The sequence below is a fragment of the Glycine max genome, chromosome 12 (genome assembly GCF_000004515.6).
Source record: "Glycine max cultivar Williams 82 chromosome 12, Glycine_max_v4.0, whole genome shotgun sequence".
Taxonomy (NCBI): domain Eukaryota; kingdom Viridiplantae; phylum Streptophyta; class Magnoliopsida; order Fabales; family Fabaceae; genus Glycine; species Glycine max.
In genome coordinates, this window is record NC_038248.2 from 17,150,721 (window position 1) to 17,176,131 (window position 25,411).

At 33.0% G+C, this 25,411-nt stretch overlaps 2 protein-coding genes across 2 annotated transcripts; one reads left to right on the top strand and one right to left on the bottom strand.

Annotated features, from left to right (window-relative positions):
• Positions 1–12,330: 12,330 nt before the first annotated feature.
• On the bottom strand, positions 12,331–16,422 carry LOC100789880 (uncharacterized). Its single transcript, XM_014764912.3, has 4 exons — positions 16,010–16,422; positions 14,502–14,712; positions 14,260–14,353; positions 12,331–12,779 (listed from the first exon to the last, which is right to left on the bottom strand). Exons 1-4 carry the CDS (start codon positions 16,315–16,317, stop codon positions 12,412–12,414), a joined length of 981 nt encoding a protein of 326 aa, XP_014620398.2. The 5' UTR covers positions 16,318–16,422; the 3' UTR covers positions 12,331–12,411.
• On the top strand, positions 13,186–13,704 carry LOC112998589 (2-C-methyl-D-erythritol 2,4-cyclodiphosphate synthase, chloroplastic). Its single transcript, XM_026124752.2, has one exon. The coding sequence runs from the start codon at positions 13,186–13,188 to the stop codon at positions 13,702–13,704; it is 519 nt and encodes a 172-aa protein (XP_025980537.2).
• Positions 16,423–25,411: the final 8,989 nt, after the last annotated feature.

Genomic DNA, 25,411 nt, shown 5'->3' on the forward strand with positions numbered 1-25,411 from the left:
TCATGAAAAATCGATTGGTTATACTCATTGGATTTCTCTCATAGATGAACTCTTTATCTAGTCACTTATGCATTTTGCAAACAGCTTGTTTTCTATTCTAAAAATATAATATTTTCCAAACATTGGCTTGGCCTATGGTAAATGTGACGAGGATATGCAATTCATTTAATTAAGCGTTTTGCTATTTTATTATATTATTATAGCAAAAGACATATTATATATGTTAGCCTCAGCCTCTATTTATAAGATATAATTAATATTTTTTCTTGTTATAAGATTTCGGTTTATCTCTCTGTTGCATTAAATATTTTATTAAAATATCTTAAATTATCTATTTCTCTCATATGAAAATCCAAAAAAAAAATATTTTTAATAAAATTAAAGATAAATTTATAAAATATTATAAATTTAATATTAATAATTAAACTAACTAATTTTCTTAATAAACATAAATTAGTCAACTGTATGTATTATAATACTAGTGACGATGGAAATAGTTAAGTTCTCATCAATGATTTGATATAAGAAGTACTTAGACTTTTGAATCTATTTTTAAAGCAAATGGCCTTCCTTAAATTCCCGCAGCTGGTGCAATCCAATATTCCTAGCACTCGCAAACCAAACCCAGCATTTTTACCATTCCATTGCTCTTCGATAACCAATCACCAAAACACCTAGTGGGCCAAATGCTGGCTAGAAGGTGACTCCAAACTAGTGGTTTCGGCGCCCACCCTTCCGTTGTCCCTTAGAAGCTCCTCAACAGATGGCAGAACTGCTTAAGGATAGTCTTCCCCATGGACTTCAGAGTTTCGCATATTTTCAGAGAAAAAAATATTTGTGCTAAAAAATGAACTAATCATGCAGCTTATAATTTTTCTTCCTCTTTTTGGATACCCTTCCCCATTTGTTTGGGAGGATTTTTGTCACAATAGATGGGATCTTCCCCTATACAGATTCTCTTAATTTGGCATGAATTTTGGTTCGGTTCCCCCATGATTATGTTCTTCGTTTTTTCGATTCTAATAATTTTGGGTGTTAGAGGGTGCTTGTTAGGTGCTCATATAGCAGAACAAGGAATGTCTAGCTTCGAGGGCTAGAGCCTCCAGAAAACAAGGTGAGGAAAGGAATTTTATTATTTTTGTTTTGTTTTTCCCTACATTCGAAGGCTCTATGTATATAAGAACTAGGATAATGCAGAATTTAGGTACTAATGAGATATTAGTGTAGAAGCAAAGCTTCATGGTGAATCAAAGGTGATTCAAATGTATTTTGATGATAACAATGATGATAACAAAAGATGATGACATAGGTGATGACAAAAAGCTCAAAGATCAATCAAAGAACAACTCAAGTGAATCAAAGTTTAATCAAAGAACAACTCAAGTGAGTCAAGAACAATTCAAGAGTTCAAGATAGAATCAAGAAGAATTTAAGACTCAAGAAGAAAGTTAAGAATGAAGATTCAAGGTTCAAGATCTCAAGAATCAAGATCAAGATTCAAGACTCAAGATTCAAGAATCAAGAGAAGGTTTAATCAAGATAAGTATGAAAAGTTTTTCTCAAAAATTGAGTAGCACATGATTTTTCTCAAAACATGTTTACCAAAGAGTTTTTACTCTCTGGTAATCGATTACCAGATTGTTGTAATCGATTACCAGTAGCAAAATTGTTTTGAAAAATTTTCAAATTGAATTTACAACGTTCCAATTAATTTCAAAAAGCTGTAATCAATTACAATGTTTTGGTAATCGATTACTAGTGCCTTTGAACGTTGAAATTCAAATTCAAATGTGAAGAGTCACATCCTTTCACATAAAAGCTTTGTGTAATCGATTACACTGATTTGGTAATCAATTACCAGTGTTTGTTTCTGAATAAATCAAAAGATGTAACTCTTCAAATGGTTTTTGACTTTTTCAAATTGGTTTTAAGTTTTTCTAAAAGTTATAACTCTTCTAAATGGTTGTCTTGACCAGACATGAAGAGTCTATAAAAATAAGGCTTTGTTTTGCATTTCAATGATCTTGAACAATCAATTCATTACAATCATTTACAAGCCTTGAATCTCTTTGAACTTCTTCTTCTTCTTTGTGCCAAAAGCTTTCCAAAGTTTTCTGGTTTTCTAAACCTTGAAAACTTGTGCTATTAATTCTTTTCATCTCTTCTCCCTTTGCCAAAAAGAATTCGACAAGGACTAACCGCCTGAATTCTTTTTGTGTCTCTCTTTTCCCTTTTCCAAAAGAACGAAGGACTAACCGCCTGAATTCTTTTGTGTCTCCCTTCTCCCTTGTCAAAGAATTCAAAATGACATAGTCTGAAAATTCTTTTGATTCTTCCCATTCTCTTATACAAAAGTGTTCAAAGGACTAACCGCCTGAGAATTCTTTTGTATCCTCATTCACAAAGTATCAAAGGTTTAACCGCCTGAGATCTTTGTCTTAACACATTGGAGGGTACATCCTTTGTGGTACAAGTAGAGGGTACATCTACTTGGGTTTGACTGAGAACAAGAGAGGGTGCATCTCTTGTGGATCAGTTCTAGTGGAGGGTACATCCACTAGGTTCAAAGAGAATAAGGGAGGGTACATCCCTTGTGGATCTTTGCTTGTAAAAAGATTTTTACAAGGTTGAAAGAAATCTCAAGGACCGCAGGTTGCTTGGGGACTGGATGTAGGCACGGGTTGTTGTCGAACCAATATAAAAACTCTTGTGTGTTTGTTTCCTTCTTCCCTACTCTTTTACTTTCCGTTGTGCATTTAATTTCCGATGCCACTTGATCCAACAATTAGAAATAACAATTCCTATTACGAAATAGCAGACAACCACATCTGGGTCTAACCAATCCTAGCTTACCACATCATAATTCCCTAATAGAATTCATTTTACACAGATTACACAAAGTCCCTGAGATATTGTGGTTTGATGATTCTGCGAGGTGGTCTTTGGGCAGTGTTTATCTCTGTTGTGCTTGGTTGTGCTGGCTGCGTTGCTCCCTGTATTTTCTGATATATTTACTGGTGTGCTTGTTGGTCTATAACATTCCGCCCCACATCAAGCAACACCTTGTCCTCAAGGTGATAGTCAGCTTTCAATTTATTCCAATTTTCCCAAGAAGTGTCGTCTAGTGAGAGACCTTCCCAATGAACTAAAACCATCAACTGAACTTCTGGTTCAGAATGTTCCCACTTCGAGTCAAGAATGACTAAGAGAGAAATGATAGGATAATCATTAACAGTAGTAGGGGGTAGTTCAACCCCCTTAAAAGCAGTTGCCAAAGAATAGGGACACGGTTTCAAAAGAGAGCAGTGGAACACAGGGTGGATATGAGAATTGTCTGGAAATTTGATTTTATATGCCACGTTTCCAATTCTTTCTAATATCTGGTATGGCCCATAGAAGCACTTAGCCAATTTAGAATAGGATTCACCTTTCACAGAAGTTTGGCGATGGGGTCGTAATTTGACAAGGACCCAGTCTCCTACCTTGAAGCTGATGTCGCGGCGATGATTGTCTGCGAATCTTTTCATTGTTTCTTTGGCCTTAATCATTTTCTTCTTCAGACTTGCAAACATTATCTCGCGATTTATCAAGAAGTCATCCACTACTTCAAGCTTGGAGGTCCCCGCTAAGTACTAAGAGATATTGGGAGGTTTCTTTCCAAATATGATTTCATAGGGAGAGAAGCCCGTGCTTGAATTAATGGACGTGTTGTAGGACCACTCCGCCTACATCAAAAGTTTTCCCCAGGACGCAGGCTGATGACGAACAAAGGTCCGTAAATATTGTTCAACCACTCGATTAAGCACCTCCGTCTGTCCATCCGTTTGTGGATGATAGGCCGAGCTCATGCGAAGCTTCGTGCCACTGAGCTTAAACAATTCTTGCCATAAGTGGCATATGAACAACGGGTATTGATCTGAGATTAAGCTATAGGGCATTCCATGGATTTTGTCCATGATGTCCATGAAAAAAAGTGCAACTGTGTAAGCAGTGAAGTGCGTCTGGAGAATGCCTAGGTGTATCCCTTTGGAGAATTGATCAAGGGAGATATCCTTCCATGGGTGAGACGGGATTGGAAGGGGACAGAGTAACCCTCCCTGTTTTCGATTGACATATTTGGTGCACTGGCAGTCAACACAAGCCGCTACGAATTGACTAACGTTGTGCTTCATTCCAGACCAAGTAAAATTTTCACCAATGCGTGCTAAGGTCTTTGTTACTCCCATGTGGCCCCCTATTGGTGAGGTGTGGAACTTGTTAAGCAGACTTGTGATAAAACCCAATTCCTTTGGAAGCCAAATACTCCCTTTATTCATTATCAAATCTTGTATGATAGCGTAGTTTGGATGGTCCTAAGGGTTGTCGGATACGGTTTGTCGAAGTTTAATGAATTCTTGATGACTCTGCAATTCACGCTTTAGTTCCTGCAAAAAAAAATAAAGTTAGGTATTGTTAGCATTAGAAATTGTCCCGCTACTAGTTCCGTGATTCTGGATAGGGCGTCAGCGGCAGTGTTGGTCTTGCCTGACCGATACTGGATTGAATAGTTGTACCCCAATAGATGAGCTAAATACATCTGTTGTTCAGGTGTTTGAACAACCTGAGTCATTAGCTCTTTAAGACTTCTATGATCCGTTAGAATCGTGAAGTGATGGCCCAATAAGTAATGGCACCACTTTTTGACTGTCGTGGTAATGGCAACGAGCTCCCTAACGTAGGTCGACGAGTTTTGGAGTTTCAGACAGAACGTCTTGCTAAAGAAGGCTATTGGATGTCCATATTGGGACAGGACGGCGCCCATGTCGACCCCTAAAGTGTTCATTTCGAGAACAAAAGGTTTTGAGGAATTTGGCAGCCCACCGAAGCTTGGCAAATTGCAACCTTCAAGGTGTCAAACGCGTGATAGGCCTCTGAAGACCAATGAAACTGTTCGCTAGCCAGCAATTTGGTTCAAGGAGTGGCGATTGAAGCGTACCCTTTTATAAACCGGCGATAAAATCCAGATAATCCCAAAAATCCACAAAGGGCTCTCGTCATGCGAGGTTGGGGCCATTCTTGAATTGCCTTAACCTTTGCCGGAACAGGTTCAACCCCAATGACAGAGACTAAATGCCCCAAGTATTCTACTTGCCTCTACGCAAATGAGCATTTTGATAACTTCATAAAGAATTGCCCTATAAGTAGTATCTCGAAGGCAGTTTCCAAGAGGATGAGGTGCTCTGGAAGGGTTTTGTTGTAGACTAAAATGTCATCAAAGAAGACGATGATGAATTTGTGCAAATGAGGACCAAATATGTTTTTCATGGTCACCTGGAAGGTGGACGGGGTGTTACAAAGCCCAAACGGTATGACCCTAAATTCATAGTGGTCATGGTGGGTTCTGAAGGCGGTTTTGCTGATATCTTCTTCCTTCATTAAAATCTGATGATACCCTTGGAGGAGATCGAGCTTTGAGAACCAGGAGGCGTCGCCAAGTTCATCCAGTAACTCGTCTATGGTGGGAATGGGAAAACGGTTCTGTAATGGTGTTCCGGGCGTGATAATCAACGCAAAATCTCCAAGACCCATCGTGTTTCTTAACCAAGAGTACAGGTGATGAAAAGGGACTCATGCTTGGCTGAATAATGCCATTCTGAAGCATAGTCCTAACTTGTGTCTCAATTTCCTTCTTCTGAAAATACGAGTATCTGTAGGGCCTAACATTCACTGGTGCAGAATTAGGAAGGAGATGAATGGTGTGATTGGTTGGCCGCGAAGGGGGCAAGGTGGTTGGTGTCTGAAAGAGTGTGTGGAATAAGATAACCAATGATTGTATATCAAAATTTGGGAGGGTGTTGTCAGTGCAATTTTTTGAAGGGAGCTAAATGGGTAGCATTCAAATATGAAAAAAACCGCTCGCGCTGTCAGTTTGTACCATACGGCGGAGTTGCAGCGAAGTAATGGTCTGGAGGGTAGAATTTGTTTCTCCTTTTAACTCTATGAGGCAGTTATCATGAATGAACTTCATTGTAAGGTCATTGTAGTCCGTTAGGACAAGTCTCAGTTATTTGAGCCACTGGACTCCAAGAACCAAATCTGCCCCACACAGTGGAAGAACATAAAGGTCAACGGTGAAACTCTGGCCCTAAACATGAACGGTGACCACTGCATAAAGATGGTAGCATTCAATCTCATTACCATTGCCCACCATCACTCGTAAGGAATGAGTGGGCTGAGCATGCAGGCCCAAGGTGTGCACCAAATGTTGTTGCACAAAATTATGAGTGCTTCCTCTGTCAATGAGGATGAGCACCTTCTGAGTTGATATTCGGCCCACCAAGCGAAGGGTTTCCGAGCTAGATAGCCCGAAAGGGTGTAAAAACTTATTTGAGCACTTGTGCCCTTTACTAAATTTTTCATCACAATTGAAGCACAATCCTTCTTTCCTAATTGACATTTCTTCGGGGGTTAGGCGCTTAACAGGAAGAGGGTGGCTGGGGTGGAACGGGTAAAAGTGGAGGAGGTGGGGTTACGGGTTGGGGATATGGTGATGGTGGAAGAGGGGAAGGTTGATGGGTTCGGCCCCGGAAATTCCGACATTGGTCAAGAAGCTTTTCTTCCTAAAGTCGAGCCAAGGTTACGGCCTGGACCAGTGTAAGTGGTTGCAACGCTTGCACTTCATAGCGGATGTCAGGGGATAGACCCGAGACGAAGCAACTCAAGAAAAATGGTGTGGGCAGCCCAATAATGCGATTGGCGAGTGTCTCGAACTGAGAAAGATACTCACTAACTGTTCCGCGCTGAGAAAGCTTGAAGAGGGTTCCGATGGGATCATCATAGTGGGACGGGGCAAAACAAGCCTCAAGGGCCTAAAGGAATCCTGGCCATGAAGAGATTTGGCCATTCCGGGTCATCAATTGGAACCACGCCAAGGCAGGGCCCTCCATATAGAAGGAGGCAATAGTGAGACGCTCGTGGTCTGGTGTGGCATGGTACTCAAAAAATTGAGTAATCTTGAAAATCCAGCCAGAGGGGTTCGTTCCATCAAATCGTGGAACTTCCAACTTCACTCGCGGAAGATGTGATGAGGAATGGGACTGGTTCACAGATGAAGAAGAAGGTGGAGAAGAGTGTGGTGGGGATTGCTGTTGTTGTTGAGTGGTTTCCAGGGTGGTCATTCGCTGGAGTAGCTCGTCCAATTTGGAGGTGACATGGAGTTGATTAGAGGCAAGCTTGGCAATAACTTCCTCAATGTGGTCCATATTAGACTTTGAACGGGTGGATTCTGCCATAGCAACTCAATGAAAGCATTAAATGTTAGGTGCTCAAATAGAAGAACAAGGAATGTCTAGCTTCGAGGGCTAGGGCCTCCAGAAAACAAGGTGAGGAAAGGAATTTTATTATTTTTGTTCTACTTCTCCTTACATTCGAAGGCTCTATATATAGAAGAACTAGGATAAAGCAAAATTTAGGTACTAACGACCATATTAGAAACGACAATTCCTATTACGAAATAGCAGACAATCATATCCGGGTCTAACCAATCCTAGTCTACCACATCATAATTCCCTAACATAATTCATTTTACACAGATTACACAAAATCCCTGAAATATTGTGGTTTGATGATTCTGCGAGGTGGCCTTTGGGAAGTGTTTGTCTTTGTTGTGCTTGGTTGTGCTGGCTGTGTTGCTCCCTATATTTGCTTATATATTTGCTGGTGTGCTTGCTGGTCTATAACAATGTCGGATCTTTAGTGCTTTGGGTGCCAACATAATTGGAATGTTTAGCTCCATTGTGATGCTCTCAAGCTTCCTTTTTTCTAACAAAAAAATCACCAAACACCTTCTCAACTCTCAAGTTATATACTATATCAATAATGTGAGAAACCTGGTCACACAGCACCAAAATTTTGCTACAGAACGCATGAATATTCCTCTAACAAACCAACACATGATATATGCTACTACTCACCACTTTCTTGCATTCCTCTTACTATGAACCCCAAATGGACCATGGATAGGGCAACCCATCATCTTGCCCATTTATACATAAATGAGAGGCTTAACCATGCATACTTCTGGTCACTTTGGTTCAAACTGTAATTTAATTTTCTTAATTATTTTTTAGTTAATTTAGTCTATATTTTTCTTTTAAATAAATTAAACATGGTCATGTTTCTAATTTTCTACTACTTAAAATCATGGTTCAAAGATGCAGTTGTGATAGCAGTTGGAATTTCATCGTGATCCTTGACATTGCGAGAAAATACGACTTGTAATTACAATTGTGATCACAATACAATTGTTGTGAGTCAAAAAATCTTTACGTTGTAACTATAATTGCAGTGGCAAACCAATATTTAAAATATGCTTAAAATTTTCATATTCGATTTTCTACTCAATTTTCACAATTATTTGAGTAATTTTTTCTGTTAAACAAATCAGCAAGCAAAATATCAAATTCTACCCAAAATAATCAAAACAAAAAGAACTTCCAGGGTTCATTGTATTTGTTAGAAATTATGATACTAGACCGGACAAGTATATTTTGTTTCATGTCTGACAAGAAAAAGGATTTTCAGCCAATTATAACAAAAATTAATATAATATATATCATCTAAAATTATAAAAAAAATGAACATAATATATATTAATTAAAACTATCCACCCAAACGTAAAATAATATGTCATTCAGTTTAAATAGAATATCTAATCCGAAATAAAACATTGACTTTATTCAGTAAATTTTGTTTCAATATGAGGTCATTTAAATTTTTAAAAATTTTGTTCTATGGATTTCAAAAAAAAAATTAGAACTAACAAAATGAAGTATAATTTAATACCCATTTTAGTCGTGATTAGTCTTTGAAACTTTTACATAATCAGTTGATCCGTCAATGTTACAATCTCATAATATAATATAGGATAAATGACTTACTTATTTATCTTATTGGTTTGATTTAGTAGGATAATTTATTTTTTAAAAAGTTTAATTTGATTCTTTATTTTATTTTATTTTTAGTTTAGTCTTTTATCTCTTTTTTTTCAGTTTCATCCTTTAATTTTTTTATTGCTTAATTTAATCATTTAAACTATTTAAAATTGACATTATTAATCATTTAAAAATAATTTTTTTCAATTTTCTTCTCTTTTCCTCTACTTTTTTTTTAACAAAAAAATAATTTTTAAATAATTAACAACATCAATCTCAAATATACTAAAAAAATCAAATTGAATAAAATAAAATAAACAAAGGATGAAACTGAAAAAAAAATAAAGGGCCAAATAAACTTTTATTAAAATAAAGGACTGAAAAAAAAACAAATTAAACTTTTTAAATAATAAATTATCAAACTAAACCAAAACAATAAGATAAATAAACATATAAGTCATATAACCTATATTAAATTCTGAGATTGTAACATTGACGGATCAACTGATTATCTAAAAGTTTGAAAGATTAATCATGACCCAAATGGATATTAAATTATGATTCATTTTGTTGGTTGTAAAATTAAAAACAATTTTGAAGTCCATAGAAAATAATTTTAAAAAATATAAATAACCTCACAATGAAACAAAATTTACTGAATAAAGTCAATGTTTTATTTTGGATTAGATATTCTATTTAAACTGAATGACATATTATTTTATGTTTGGGTAGATAGTTTTAATTAATATATATTATATTTATATTTTATATAATTTTAATTAATATATATTATATTATTTTTTTTTATAACTGGGTGAAAATTCTTTTTCTTGTCAAACATGAAACAAAATATATTTATCATCTAATACCATGATTTCTAACAAATGCAACCCCTTGAAGTTCTTTTGATTTTGATTATTTTGGGTAGAATTTGATATTTTGGTTGCTGATTTAAGATTGATATTGTTAATCATTTAAAAAAAATTGTTAAAATTGAAGTAGAGGGAAATAGCAAAAAATTGAAAGAAAAAAAAATAAATGAGCAAAATAAATTTTTTAAAGGTAAAGGACTAAACTGAATATAAAAATAAGATAAATAATTAAATTAAACTTTTTAATAGATAAAGAATGAAGATAAACCAAAAAAAAATAAGATAAAAACCAAATAAATCATTTTTTCTTTAATATAACTTAAACGTTCAACACATAAAATTACATATAAGCTACTATTATAAAAAGTTTAAAACACTACTACTACATAAGTATTACAAATCAATATTACAAATATAATAAGGGTTTGGTTTAGTGTGGCTGGATTCTGATTTAATAATATATAGAAACTGAAAATCTAATTAAAGAACAATTAAAAAATGATTATTTTATATTTTTAGTTTTAGTTGTTTAGAATGGTTTTAAACACCCTCCTTCCCACTCTAATTAAAATGGTCATGATCACCCACGTGTCTTTCATTGTCTAGCTTTAATAAAGAAACAATAAATTGCTTGTTCTATCAATTTGCTCAAAGAGTCACAAGCTTCTCTTTTCCACGACCATTTATTATGTTCCAGACTTTGAGTTAGTCTACGTGACTACGTTGATAGATGTTCCAGACTTTTTGTGTCAGTCTACGGTGAAAATTAACTGAGACTAGACTGTCACTAGAGTATGAAAGTGATGTAGATGGATAAAATCTCTCGATGGATAACATGTTGAAGAGTAGTGATATAAAGTCTCTATATATCAAACATTTCAATATTAATATTTATTAATTTATTGTTTTTCTATTATATTATGTTACTTATTATATGTTTTTTTGTCTTCTCCCTCTATATCTCTAGAATCTAATTAGTGTTAAATAGGGTTAGACATCGACCAAACTTTTCCCCAGCTTCAAATATCACACAGAAGGTTTTGACCTAGTCTTCTCTTCCATAAGCTTAACTTTCCGTTAACTTTTCAGAAATATTTATGTAGAATCGACATTGGTTAATATATTAATATGTCACTCCTAAAGTTGGACCGAAGTGAAAGATACATATATAACGAACATAATCATACATCTTATCACGTGTAGATAAAACAGCCTGTACTTCTTGTATGATGCCACTACATGTGTTTTATAAAAACTTTTAGGCTTTCTTTTAATAAGCATGCTTGTTTCGTTTATCTACTATCCTAATTGACTGATCAGTGGTATCTATGGATCCTACATGCATTCTAAGTCTTATGCGATTAAAGTACAGCACCGAAAGCATCAGTTAAGTAGTGGAAGAACAACTTGCATATTGTTGATGGAGCGCTCATCCATGTGTTCGATTACTAAAATAGAATTTATAGCAAACATGGTGTTCAATCTCCATTTAAGAATCAAGAATCAATGTCCAAGTGATTGAGTGTCACATTAAATTTTCTATTCAACTTAAGGTGAGACTTTAACAGTGTCACTTTTTTAAAGAGTTTATAGAGACAGATCCGGAAAATATATTCAGTGAGAATAAGAAAATAATATTTTTTTATCAACGATAAGAAAATAATATATTATATCTTTACTCAAGAGAAATATTATATATTTTTATAAAACATAATTTTATGATAAAAAAATTCAAAATTACTTATACAAGCTTTTACAAATCACAATTGAGTATGTTTTTCACCGTGGAAGCAATTGCCCCACAGTCCCTAAGGTATATCCATTCCTAAGGGTTGATGCCCACAACAACTTTCACTTTAACACTAAATTAGTAGTCTTTTCTCCTTTGATGACTTCACTCACTTGTTGGTATTCTCTTTCTAGGTCTAACTCTTAACGAAACCACCAATTGTTAAAGACGTGTAAAGAGTAAAACCTAAAATACTAGTTCAGTATAACTTAAGTACCACATTAAACTTCTTATTCTACTCAATTTGGGAATACTTGTATTCATCAAAGAGTTTTGAAGGTTAAAGTTGAAACTTCCAAACATAAACATTTTGAGAACCTATTTCAACTTTACATCACACAAGTTTTCAGCTACAGTGAGTACTAGTGCTCAACAACTTTCAACTCGTTTTAGTCTGAATAATATACATTGAGCCACCATCACTTGTCTTTCCGTCCAGGTAGAGCTATACACTACAGGGAATAGGCAATATGTTCAAACTTCAAACCGATGTATGACCAACATTAAATGCAAGCCTTTAAAGAAACACAATAATTTTCCATTCCCCATTAGATAAAAGCCGATTCACTATCTGAATCCCTATTAGTCGAAGTGTGAACCACTCCCAACACTACTAACTTTATCTATCCAATCACAGAACCCAAAAGACAAACAAAGATGATAAAAATAAACAAAAAGTTAAAAATAAATAAATAACTATCCAATAAGACTTTCAAATGTTAATGGAAATAAATTACCGAGTGCGACACATCGTCAATTTAAAAACAGTTCAGACTTGATTACATGGTTTTAAAAAGATCAGAAAAGTCAACAAATTGTAGTTTTGCTTCCAAGAGTCTTAAGCTCTCTTTGTCACTATCACCATTATCACTATTATTGCCAAACCTGTGAAGGTTCCTCCCATGCTAATTTTACTATCCATGAAACTTGCTTTAGTGTTCCCATCGACATCACCAGACATCTTCTCTTTCATAGCATCAGCATCAGGTGGTGGGAATATGTTCTGAAGGAAACCAGACACCCTACTTACCAATTCAATAACGGTTAGCTTTACATTCTGTAGAAGATCCATGAAATCGAAAATCCCATTTCCCGGGTGAGACTCAGCTGACACTCCCAATTTTTCAGGGGATTCAACTGTTTCAGAAGTACAACTTGAGAACTTATCCAATTCCTCAGTATTTCCTGCTGCTCCAAGATCAGCCACTGCAGCACAACTTGCATTAACATCCAGCACATAAGAATGGATCCTCTCATTTTGAATTTTCACATGAAATTGTATCATTTGAAAATTGTGATATCCTTTTCTTAAATGTACACAAATTTTAATTTAATATGGCCTCAACTATTTAATTTCAAACTAAGAGATATAACAAAAAAATTTCTCATGATATGGTCATGTGAAAATTCAACGTGATAAGATTCATTTTCAAAGTAACCGGACTAACATTAAAAATAAGGACAATAACTAGATCCAATTCCTTAGAGTGTGTTTGGATGAGGCAATTTAAAATTTTAAAAATTTCAAATACTTCAATTTAAATTCCTTCATTTTTTAAATTTTGTGTTTGGATATAGCCTCTCTCTTCAACAATCACAGAATTACCACCAAATGAAAGTTCCATATTTTAAACCAAAACCAACAAGTCAAACCCAAATTCTCCTCTCTCTCCGTCTCAGACCCGTCTCAATCTCAGTCTCAGCCGCTTCAACCCCAACCCCCTCCTCCATCCAAGTCGACAAATCCCCGGTCTCCGCCACTCCCTCCAAGCTTCTTCCCTTTCGGATTGGTCACGGCTTTGACCTCCACCGTTTGGAACCCGGTTATCCCCTAATCATCGGTGGAATCAACATTCCCCACAATAGAGGTTGCGAGGCTCATTCCGATGGTGATGTTCTGCTTCACTGCGTTGTTGATGCGATTCTAGGGGCACTAGGTCTTCCTGATATTGGCCAGATTTTCCCCGATTCTGATCCTAAGTGGAAGGGTTGTGCCTCTTCCGTCTTCATCCATGAATTTGTCAGTAATATCTGCCTCCCTTTTTCTTCTCTATCCATATCTCATACTACTTTTGGCTATTTCTATTGTACTATTGTTGATTTTAATTCGATCCCTGTCTTCAATGGATAATTTGTGGACACTGTGTATGACTTTTAACATTAGTATGCAGAGTTAGAACTTAAGTGGTTGCTGAAATTCAACCTTCTCAAATCACAGAATTTTCAAATTCACTCTCTTGAAGATAGAATTTGCAATTCTATTCTTTCAACTAACTAAAATCCCTTTTAAAATTCTAAAATTTTGAATTCTTTTTACTAAAATATCCAAATTTAATAAAAAAGATTTTAATTCCCTATAAAAAATACATTACCTAGTTAAATTACTTTATCCAAACACACTTTAAGTGCTTTTGATGTTGTTCTCCAATTGGAATTGGAGTTCTACCTCGGTAGCTTATGCTAACCCTTAATGTAAACCTTTACTATGTGGATTACGGGGTGAAACTCCAATTCTGATTGAAGAAAAGTACCAAAAGCACCTAAGGCTCCATCCAATTTTAAGTATTGAAACTTTCAAAATAACAAATCCAAATTCAGTTTGAGTTTTCAGTTTCAATTTTTTATTCAGTTTTTAAAAAGTTTTATCCAACAAAACAAAGACACATTAAATAGGAATTAGGACTACCTGACTGTTGTGATTGGAAGAAACTACTGACAGCAGGATTTTCCATGACTGCATTCCATACATTTGGGTCACAAGCAAGTGAAGCCACAACAGCCTGGTTGAAACCAAAAACAGGTGAATGCTATCTATTAATTCAATAAATGAACCTAAGACTTCATTTAATAAACATTTAAATATTTCACGATTACGAATCAATATAGCTAAAGAGACTGTAATTTTGACTTGAAACACCATCAGTTTACCTGGGCCTCACGACTTGTGCTAAGCAAATGAAAAGCCTGAATGGCATGCTTTGGCGCTGAAGAATCTGAAATAGCATCAACTACACAAGATCTGTTCACTGGCTCATAAAGAGTAGGAGACAAAGCAGAGACTTGACCACCAGTAGGAGACAAAGCAGAGACTTGACCACCACGAGATGAATATTGAGAGGACTCAGGAGAAAGATATACTCTGAAATACAATAAATATGATCTCAGAGATAAGTATCACCATAGCTAAGATATCCCACAATATGGGTGGGTGGGTGTGTGCACACATGAAAAATATCCTCAACCGGACAAAAGCAGCAAGGTTCATAATGCAAAAACATAATTATTGTTCCCCAAATTGCACTCTTGAGTCTTGACCCTGGAAAGGGAATTCATAAAATATAACTTCATCAAGCAATAACTTCTTGACCAAAAGTAATGAATAAGTACATGTTTGGATAACTGTTGCACCCTTTCAAAAATACGTTCAGAATAAGAGATACAAAGAATGTTATTTTCCAAAAGTGTGTTCAGCACCCAAAACTAAGTTTGAACCGTCACCCAAACAAGCACTTCCTAAAAGTATATTCAAAATGGTTATTCAAACATGCACTAAGTTCCCAAAAGCAAAACTTCAAGGCTTAAATGGTTAAGATATTAATGTTGACAATGAGTAGATTAGACAAATAAATCTATGTCACGTCACTAAATTTGGACAACATCAGGTTAATTTCTTTCCAACCAACACATTTCAAATTTATTGGAAGAACCAAAATTGTAGATTTCACATAACTAGAGGATTAAATGTCTCTATTTTAAAATAAATGGATTAAAATTATGGATTTTAAAAAATATGAGAACTAAATTTCTCTATTTTAAAATAGGAGGATCAAAATTACAGATTTTGAAAAATAGGGAGACCAAAATTACATTTAAATCTACCTTTAAACGTACCAAATTTACTGAGACGATATTCATATCTAGAACCAAGGATAAAATACGCTAACAGGGTTTAAAAAGAGAAATAGTAGACAATGATAACAAAGCCAACAGTTTTTATCCCTACTATTACCAAGAACAATCATCATGAAACTTACTATACAAAGGTCAACAAAAACAGCAACAACAGCTGAAGAAGCTATCATTTTCAATAAAAAGTGAGTTTCCATATCCATAAAAAACGGAAATTTACATGTATAGTTTAACTTTAATCCTTGCATAGTCCATTACACTATCGGCATGAAAAAAAATTAAAACTTTCATACTCACTGGACTAACCCTATTGATCAAAACCCAGTTTTAAACACATTGATGATTACCAACCAAAAATAAACCTCACACGAAGAGCATAAAAATGAAACCTTTAGAAAAACCGGCACAGCAAATCAGTAAAAAAAACTTCAAAACTGAAATTGAAACCACAAATACACAACAATAATAAATAAATAAATAAATTCTAAACACAACTATCATCATCAATTCAAAAAAAAACAATATACTGATCAATAGCATCCTTCAATTCTGCGGTGGCTTCCTTAGCTTCAGCGAAAGTGGGGACAGAGCCGAACACCATCCTCGGCACGACCAAATCGCCGTCGTCGGCCAAGTCCCAGTCGTCCCACGGCGCTGCCGCGTGAAGCGGCGCAACCTCAGTGGATTTCGCCCCCTTCACTCCGACAACCGATGTCGGTCTCGACGCGTTGTGGACCGCCTGCTCCGTCGGGAGCGCCGAAGGACGGAGCGCCGCCTTGGAAATGCCGATGCCGGCGATCTTCGCCGCCGACCTCATTGCTCCTCCTCCGCCCATTTTTTGTCAGATATCAACTCACTCACAAACACAGGGAAAAGAACAAAACGCTGTCTGGGGGTGGATCGCTTAATTTACACTATTTAAGAATAAATATCGTGGATAACCATGGTGACACGTGGCACAGGCACACAGACGGGTATGAGGTTCTGTTAATATTTTGTGTTATCTCTTTTTTATTATTTGTGTAATTAATTATTTTTGTTAAAGTACACAAAATATGATAAATTTATTTATATATTAACTTTCATGACCGTTACATGAGTTTATGTGGGACGAATCTATTAGCATTATACATTCATAGAAGAAAATAAATATTTGTTTAAATTATAATTTAATTTTCATCTTTCTCTTTTTTTGAATCGTTGTAAGTATAACATTGTAATAAATATTTAAAAAGTAGGAAAATAAATATGAATTAAAATAAAACTTTTATTGTGACAACAGTAGCTAATAAAAAAATAAGTTGGATTTCATTTTTTTTTAAGGATTATCTTAATAGTAGTACATTTTTAGTTAAGTCTCATACTTTAGATAAGATATTATTACATTAAAAATCTCATAATAAATTGATTATGTTTATTAATCAATCAATATTATGTTTATTATTATTATCTTTGTTCTAATTTAAACTTGTTTTTCTATTTTTTTTAATACTTAGTGTGTGCTTCAACAACTAAAAAATAAAAAAAAATGAAGACTAAATTATATTTTGGATAAATAGTAATTTTCATTTTTGAATATATCATACTCTTTCATTAACCGTTGTGAATGGAAACTAATAGATGGATAACTTTATCGCATTTTTTCATATATAATGAATAATTACTTTTTTTGTTACACAAATAATTACAATGTAGTAAAATAAAAATAAAATAATTAGTATTATTTAGTGAAAATAAAAAAAGTGCCTTGAATTATACCACGTAACAAAATAATGATGTAGTATTACTTATGAGTATTTTTTTTCTATATCAGCGTATAAATAGTTAAAAAGAAAAAAAAACAAAAACAAAAACGAACAGAAATAAAAACAAAAAAACAAAAAATAAGACTCAGTTTGTTTTCCGAACTAAGTTACAAAAAATATTTCCAAAATCGATGGTCTGGTAACCGATTTGTAAAGTGTGTTTCTTTCTTAATAAAATTATGCAAGTGCGCCATCAGTCTTGGAAAACCGATCTCTCATGTAAATCTTACATAGTATTTTGTATCATCCACATATGTATTATTTGAATAAATATTTGTTTTTTTATATTTTTGGGTGAAAAATTCTCACTTTCAATCCTTAAAGTACTTTCGGTAGTATTTTATATAAGGATAAAAACTATTTAAATAGTGCTTAAAATGACAAAAAAAAAATACATTTCAAAACTAGAGAGACCAAAATAATACAAAAATTTTAGATGGACTAAATTTTAACATTAATAATTTTAGAGACACCTACAATATAATTTATTCTAAATGTTTCTCTATTTTTGGGATTAGTGTGTGCAATGCACTTCTAAGTAAGGAGAGAAGAAAAAAAAATATATATATATATATATATAAATTTAAGAATTAAAAATAGGTTTGAATAACACATCAAAAAATAAGGTAGTTTCTCACCATTAAAATGTCACATGTCATCATCATTTGATACTTGGGGGAAGATTAATTCAGTTACAAACCAAATTTAAATTAGTATTTAATAAATCATTAATATAAATAAAATAAATTAATTATATAATTGATTCATAAATAATATGAATTGATTTCAAGATTAAAATATTTATCGATTATTAAATAATTTAATTCATTAAACTATTTTTTTATAATTTAAACTGTATTTAAAAATATGTGTATCAATTTATTTTGTTTTTTTATAAAATATTTATTGATCATTAAACATGTGTTTATAAATAATGTTTAAAGAATAATTACTTTTCTAATAAAGAATAGTTTTGTAACAATTAAATTTGTAAACAGAAAATTTTAATTTATTTTCGTGTATAAATTAAAAATAATTACTTTTCTAATAAACATGTTTCAGTTCTGTTAATATGAAATTCAATATTGAAATTTTTAAATTAAGAAAAAAAATATTAATGCAATTTGAAAAATAATATAAATAAAGACCAAATTGAATAGTTAAGCGGTAAAAATAATTTTGTTATAGTATGCAGTTTTGGTATAACCCAATGCAATTAAAATTCATTAACTTGAAAAAGATATTATAATTAATTAATACAAAAATCAGTAGTTGAATTCAATTTTAGTTATTCTCAATCAATTCTAATTTTGTTTAAGATAATCGGGTTAATATTAAAATAATAAGATCTTTTAAAATTCATACTTTTAAAAGTGTATTTTTTATAATTTAAATTGAATTTAAAAATATGTTTATAAATTTAATTCATTCTAAACAGTAAAAAATAAAATGTTTTTAGTATATTTTTAGATATTAATTTTTTATAACGAAATTTTTAATATATTTAACAAAAATAAATTTATTATTATGAAAATTCATTAATTCAAAAAAAATATTAATCTTAATCGATTATAAATATTCAAATCAATTAAAGATTTTATGTAAAATAGTATTACGAAATTAAATTAGGGCGGTAAGAAGAAGAAAAATATCCCAATCAATTTTAAAATTTGTGAATATATTGTTTCCATTTTGAATACTCATTTTCATAAAATGTATTAATTATTGCAATTAAATTATTATCCTGATTATTAATGTATATATAATGACATCTTCATTTACACAACATTAGCTTGTATCAAATAGTTATATGAAAACAGGAAATTGGTTTACATCTATCTTCAGATTTTTTCATCATTTTTGTCTGTTTTGAGATAAGTCTATATGTGCTAGTGGATAGTTCTATGGGTTCACATAAATCTCTTCAAGTTAAGGTTGTGTGTGATAAGATGTTACATAATAATGTCTTTTTCTTGAGATGTATGTGTTGACTATTATTAAAAGGAATCAATTTCATTTGATCTAATACATTTTTTTTTCATCTCATTTTTCATGCTCACAATGATGTGATACAGTTTTTTCATTTCTTTTACTTTTTGTTAAGTTTCAGTTTTGCTTACTAATTGGTTTTCTAGGTTTTGCACTTACAATCTACATGAGAGTGAGAAATATTATCAAATGATTATCTATTATTTTAATATTTTTATTATTGTAAATTGACAATTTCAAAATTTTGACTATTTAATACATTATTTCATTTATCATTCAAATTTTTTTATGACCCACATTCTCATTATCACATGTAACATGATGAGATTCTACACTTTTTTTCTCAATAAAAGAGAAAGATAGTAAAAAATCAACATGTACTACTTAACAATCAATCATTTTTTTGTCATTTTTTCTTGAAAATTGGTACTTTCTATTTTCTTATTTCTATCTTTCTTCGTTTGAAAATGACTTTTTCTTTACACTATTATGTTTTTGTTTCTTTCTTAGAATAAAAATTGATTGAAATTTGTTTATTGACCTTTTTTTTGGTCAACATGCATATGTTCTCTATCAAGAGGAAGTTATAACTTAAAATACCACATAGTTATAAGAGGAAGTTAAAGTTTAAACCAAGAGCTTCTTGAAATTATGCAATAATATTAGAAGAAAAATCATAATAAATTAAGTTTTACTCATATTAATTTGTACAAAAAATATCATCACTTAAATTATAAATTTATATAAATAAATATAAAAACATTAATTAAATCTCATATAAATAAAGTTAAAATAACAATTCAAAAATAAAAAAATAATATTTGAAACAAAAGTAAAAATTAACATTTGACAATATTTATTATTTATGATAAAATTAAATTTGAATTAAATTAAGTACAACAAAATATAAAAAATATTAACATTAAATTATCATTTAAGGGGTTAATGATAATTTATGGTAATTGATGGGTATGATTTTATCTATTTTATTTATGTATATGCATCTTATTAAAATAAAGTAAGTAACTTTTGACGATTAACTTATATTATTTATATTTTTTGTGAATATTTATTTTATTTATATGCAAATACATTAATTTTTTTAAGAAACTAATTTATGATGAAAAATATTTTTTTTATTTTTTGGTTTTAATTTTTATTTTATAAATTATCTCTTAAAATAATTGAAAATATTTTTCTAAAACAAAATTATTATAAACAAAGATAATGAGATCTTTTTATATTATATAATGAAAGTAATTAATGTGATAATCAACTACATGTAATTATTAAATATATTTGAATTAAAAAATTGAGGATTAATTAAAATGATTTTAAAATAAGATAAATATGTAATTTCCATGTATAATTTATTTTTTATTATATGTAATTACTAAATGTTCCTAAAAAAATATTTTATTTATAACAATACATCATTATATTAATTATGATAATTACAATTGATATATATTATGATTTTAATTGATTAAGATAATTATAAACAATATATACTCTAATCAAAGTAATAAAAATCAATGACTATTTTTTCATATGAAACTCAATTTCATCTTTTAGAGATTATTTTCAGCGACGATCAATTGTGTGTTGCATTATTCATAATTAAGTCAAGAAGGAGTATTAATTTTTAATATCCGACGCTAAACAAAGAGTATGTACAATAAAAAAAAAACAATTATCGATAACACATGCCTACTATGTGATCAAAATATACAAAGAGTTAACGCTATTTTAAGAAGGGGATATCACTATAAGAGAGACAGATAGGTTAGGGATTTTTTGTAGATTGGAAAAAAAGGAAGTGTGTGTGTAATTGAAGTAAAACACAAAAAATGTCATTGTAATTTTCTCATAAATAGCTGAAACACACTAAAAGAAAAGGTTGAATAGTGTGATGAATAGAACTTAGTCTTTTCAAAAACTCTTAAAAGCTTTCTGAAACAGATATCAATGGACGAATGGTTTCGTCCAAGGGGTTCAAAATCACATTGTACTTAAAAAAACCAATTCACAAAACTTGGATATAAGTGTAGAAGTGACTTATAGAAAAAAAAAACTAGTTATATTGAAGAAGTAATGAAAACACAAAGGTTTTATACTAGTTTACCTCAACTCTTGGGCTACGTCTAATTCTCCTTCAAACCTTGAAGTGTTCCACTAATCAAATATTTAATTACAACCAAGTATTCTCTATGTCACTTTTGGCTACAACGAGTACTCTCTGGGCCATTCCTGGCACTACAATTAATCTCCCCCTAGGATTAAGACCCAAGTATTTTGTCATTAAGTCACTCCTGGCTTTCACAAACAATATATGTTTGATAGAAAATGTACTCTAATCACTCAATGAGTGTTTACACAGTAAGTTCAAATACAATGAAACGTGTTAACTTAGCAAAGCTAAGATTCACTCAATTTCCTCAAGTTTTCTTTGTCCAATGAAACTGACAACGTTACAGTACTTGTTCAATTTGTCTCAAATTATTCTCTTATGATTCGACAAATTTAGCATGAGCATCCTCAAGCTTTATATAGACTTCAAAGTTTTGATCCGTTAAGAGATTCCATTTAGCCGTTGTCTAATAGCTTTGACGCTTGACACGAGGTCATTACTGTGTAGAGAGAGAATGGGACCACAAACACTTTTTGCATCATTTCTTTAGAGAAGTACAATTTTCCAATGTCACATAGTGCTCAAAGTTGACTTTCATCACACAAATTGAAAGAAATGTTAACAACATAAGACAAAAAGAATCAAGAATGTCAAGACAAGCCAATTTAAATCTTTCCTTTTATGCACTATGGTATGAGTTTCTTACTGAACCTATGAACATTACTTTCTTGTGATTATTTTTAGTACTTGAGGATTGAGTAATTATTCCATTGCTTTTGTATTGTGAGCCAAGTGTTAAAGCACTTGTCTTCTCAGGATTGGACGTTAAAGCAATATCGTCTAATGATTGATATTTTGCTTATCGTCCAGAGCCTCACAGTTCATGCTTTTTTGTTTGTATCTCAGAGATATATATGAACTTGTAGCTTAAGCACAAAAGATTAAATACATAAAATTTATACTTTGTTAACATCAAAACCTTAGGAAATTAATTGATTGGTACAATCCAATGTGATTTGGATGCAACCAGACTTAATAATCTTCTTCTTTTTTATAATGACAAGCAGTATAAATGTTGATACCAAAATGATAAGATAAAGAAATTAAGATCAAAGTATTAGAGCAGTTTAGGATGCACTATCACATACTGCTTACTCTTTATTTGTGTCTCTAAAGAAAATATTGTTGACATTCAACAAACTTGTTAATTATTAGAGTATAAAAATATCTTTCAAAAACATAATCAGAGCAAATATTGCATAATTAGAGAAGTTATGTGACAATAAATGAAACTCCCATTGCGTTCATTATCTTATGAAAATATCAAAGAATATGTATTTATCAGAGCATACATGAAATTAGAACATACATAGTATTTGTGTAGGAAAAAGAAAAACATGAAAGACATACATATGTGACCACTAGAACACTTGTTTTATTAAACAATGTATGAATACAAGTGTGTTATTCATCAAAATTCTTACTCTACTTTCTCCCCCTTTGTCATTATCAAAAGACATGGGTTTGCATAGAAAAATGAGGAGATTAGACCATCATGCTCATCCAGTAGTGGACAGAGGTTGAGGAATGGAAGATGGTGACTTTGGTGGTGAAGGTGGAGGCACAGGCACATGATTTTCAATGGGTGCAGGTGCAGGAGTAGTAGGTGGTAGAGGAGGAGGTTGGACAGTTGGAGGTAGCCTTTGTTGCATTAAAAGGTTCACGTTGAAGAGGATTGAGTCATTGAAAGACCTGAGAGATGACTCTAGAGTATTTTCATCAGCAAATTGGTTTCCATGCGTTCAACAAGAAACCTTTTCTCTATAGTTTCTTCTATGTTGGCATGTTGAAGGCGCAACAACTCTTGAAGGTGCTACTCATACACACCATTTGAAGCAACGACAATCAAAGGTGTTATCTCTCGTGGAGTACCAGAAGTGTTGATAGTTGTGAGCACATTTTCAGGTATGGATTGGGAAGTGACTTCAACTAGCGGAGGTTCAACAACATTGACATGGGGTCCAAGATGAACATGTAGGTTGTTGAATAGCTCTTTAGATTTGAGCTTTTCCTGTTGTTTCTTGGCTTCTGCCTCTTTTTGCATCTCCATAAGCTGGCAATTAAGCTTTTCCTGTTTTCATTGAAGTTCAGTAGCCATTCCTTGTTTTGGAACCCAAGGTTTATGATATGGAGAGAATGGATGTTCTTTGAGTATAGGATGCCTTGCCCAAGCAATGACAACAACTCTTTGCATTGCAGATTTAGGACACCTATGCAGATTTAAGAAGAATCGAGAGCGAAGATGAGAAGTGTCATGGATGAGGCACTAATAGAACTCGTTATCTCCTTCTTGCCTTAGGAAGTACATTTTCCAATCATTGAATCTGTAGATATTTGTTGGACGCAAGATTTGCACCATACGCATATGATTGAATGTGTCTTCCTTTTCGTAATTTGATATGGACATGAGACGTGAGTTTTCATACATGTCTTTGAAGTAAAAAAGCATGGCGTCATTCTGGTCGAACTTAGTGTCTAGTTTCAGAGTGACCGTCTTCTTAGCCTCCATAGTGAAGTACCTGCTCCAATCATAGGGAAATGAATGTCAGACAATGTTGTCTTTGGGGCTAGGGTGAGGCATTGGTTTGGTGTTAGGAGGCACCTTTCCATTCTTTTTCCTAAGATCCAAAGGAGGAAACGATGGAACAATCCTATCAAGCATCAACTTAATGGCGATGGTTGGTCGAATGTGAATTCCTCAAGGGTAGCTTGACCACTGGTTAGTAGGCCACACTACATCATTATCATCCCAACATTAAAGATGTTGTCCTTAGTCAAAAGAATGGCTTGATGGTCATAGACTAAAGGAACGAACTAGGACATGAGAATGAAGAGTTGGATGTGCTTTGGACGTAGAAATGGTAGCAGAAAATAATCAAAATATGGGTCAATATGTTGTGCATCAATCTTGTGGCACCATCCAACAATGTCTTTGTTGTAGTTGACCACTTCTCTACAAGCCCCAAATAGAATCTTGTAAACACTTTAGTGCAAGGCCGCTAGGGATGAAGGCTTGGATACCTTAGGGTGAAGGCTCTTCCAAGTTGGTGGAGGAAGGACTTCAATCCCTTTAGGTTGATCCAATTCAACAGAAGATGGTCATCAACTTTAGCCATGGACGGATGGCATGTGACAACTTCATCCTCAACATTTGACAGAAATTACGTCCAATTGATTGAAGGTTGGAATTTCACATCCAATCTCCTTTGAATTTTGTAAGCATTCTTAGAGAGAAAGCCCATAAGAAAACGCAACCTTGTGGTGTCTTCAACAGTGAGGTTGGGTTCGATGGTAGGTTGTCCTTGATGTTGGAAGCGATCAAGGTGGATGGGGGATAGAGGTGCTTGGTGTTGAATCTCATTGTCCATGCCAGTAGTGGACTCAGTTTTCTTCTTTTTCTTGAAGTGAATAACCTCAGTTCTTCTTAAACTTCTTTAAAATTTCTAGGCTGTGGAGGTTTATTCTCAAACTGGAGGAATCTAAGTGGGTTGAGGATCATTAGCAACAGTAGCCATAGAGGATTGCTTGCCCACTGGACGCTTAATTCTTTGAGTGATGGGGAGGGGGGGAAGGTGGAACCTGTGGATTTGGTTTAACCTTATTCATTTGAGGCGCAGTGGTCTCATCCAAAGGTGGTGCAACTTTCTTTTTTCTAAACACCAACCCATCTTCGTCACTCTTAGTCTCATTAAGTGCCCTTAGGCATTTTGTAGTGGACGAAGGTTGTTGCTTCTTTGGTGCTACCTTTTTTGGCACTTGGGCCATTGCGCCTGTTGCCTTAGAAGCAACTAGAGTGGGCAATGGATGTGGTGGTGCAAGAGTATCCTGAGACGAAGGTGCATCCATCTTATTTTTGGTTCTCTTTTCAACTTAAGAGATGTTTGTGTCCACCATGTCTTCTTCTTCAGTAGCTTTCTCCCAAATTGTGTCCAGCTGGTCATCTC

Excerpts from the sequence above, each read along its gene's own strand:
- LOC112998589 (XM_026124752.2), top strand. The coding sequence starts at position 13,186 with ATGAAAGTTCCATATTTTAAACCAAAACCAACAAGTCAAACCCAAATT.
- LOC100789880 (XM_014764912.3), bottom strand. The coding sequence starts at position 16,317 with ATGGGCGGAGGAGGAGCAATGAGGTCGGCGGCGAAGATCGCCGGCATC. Across the intron at positions 14,713-16,009 it reads TTGAAGGATGCTATTGATCA|AGTATATCTTTCTCCTGAGT; the intron begins GTATATTGTTTT and ends ATTGTATTTCAG. Across the intron at positions 14,354-14,501 it reads GCACAAGTCGTGAGGCCCAG|GCTGTTGTGGCTTCACTTGC; the intron begins GTAAACTGATGG and ends GGTTTCAACCAG.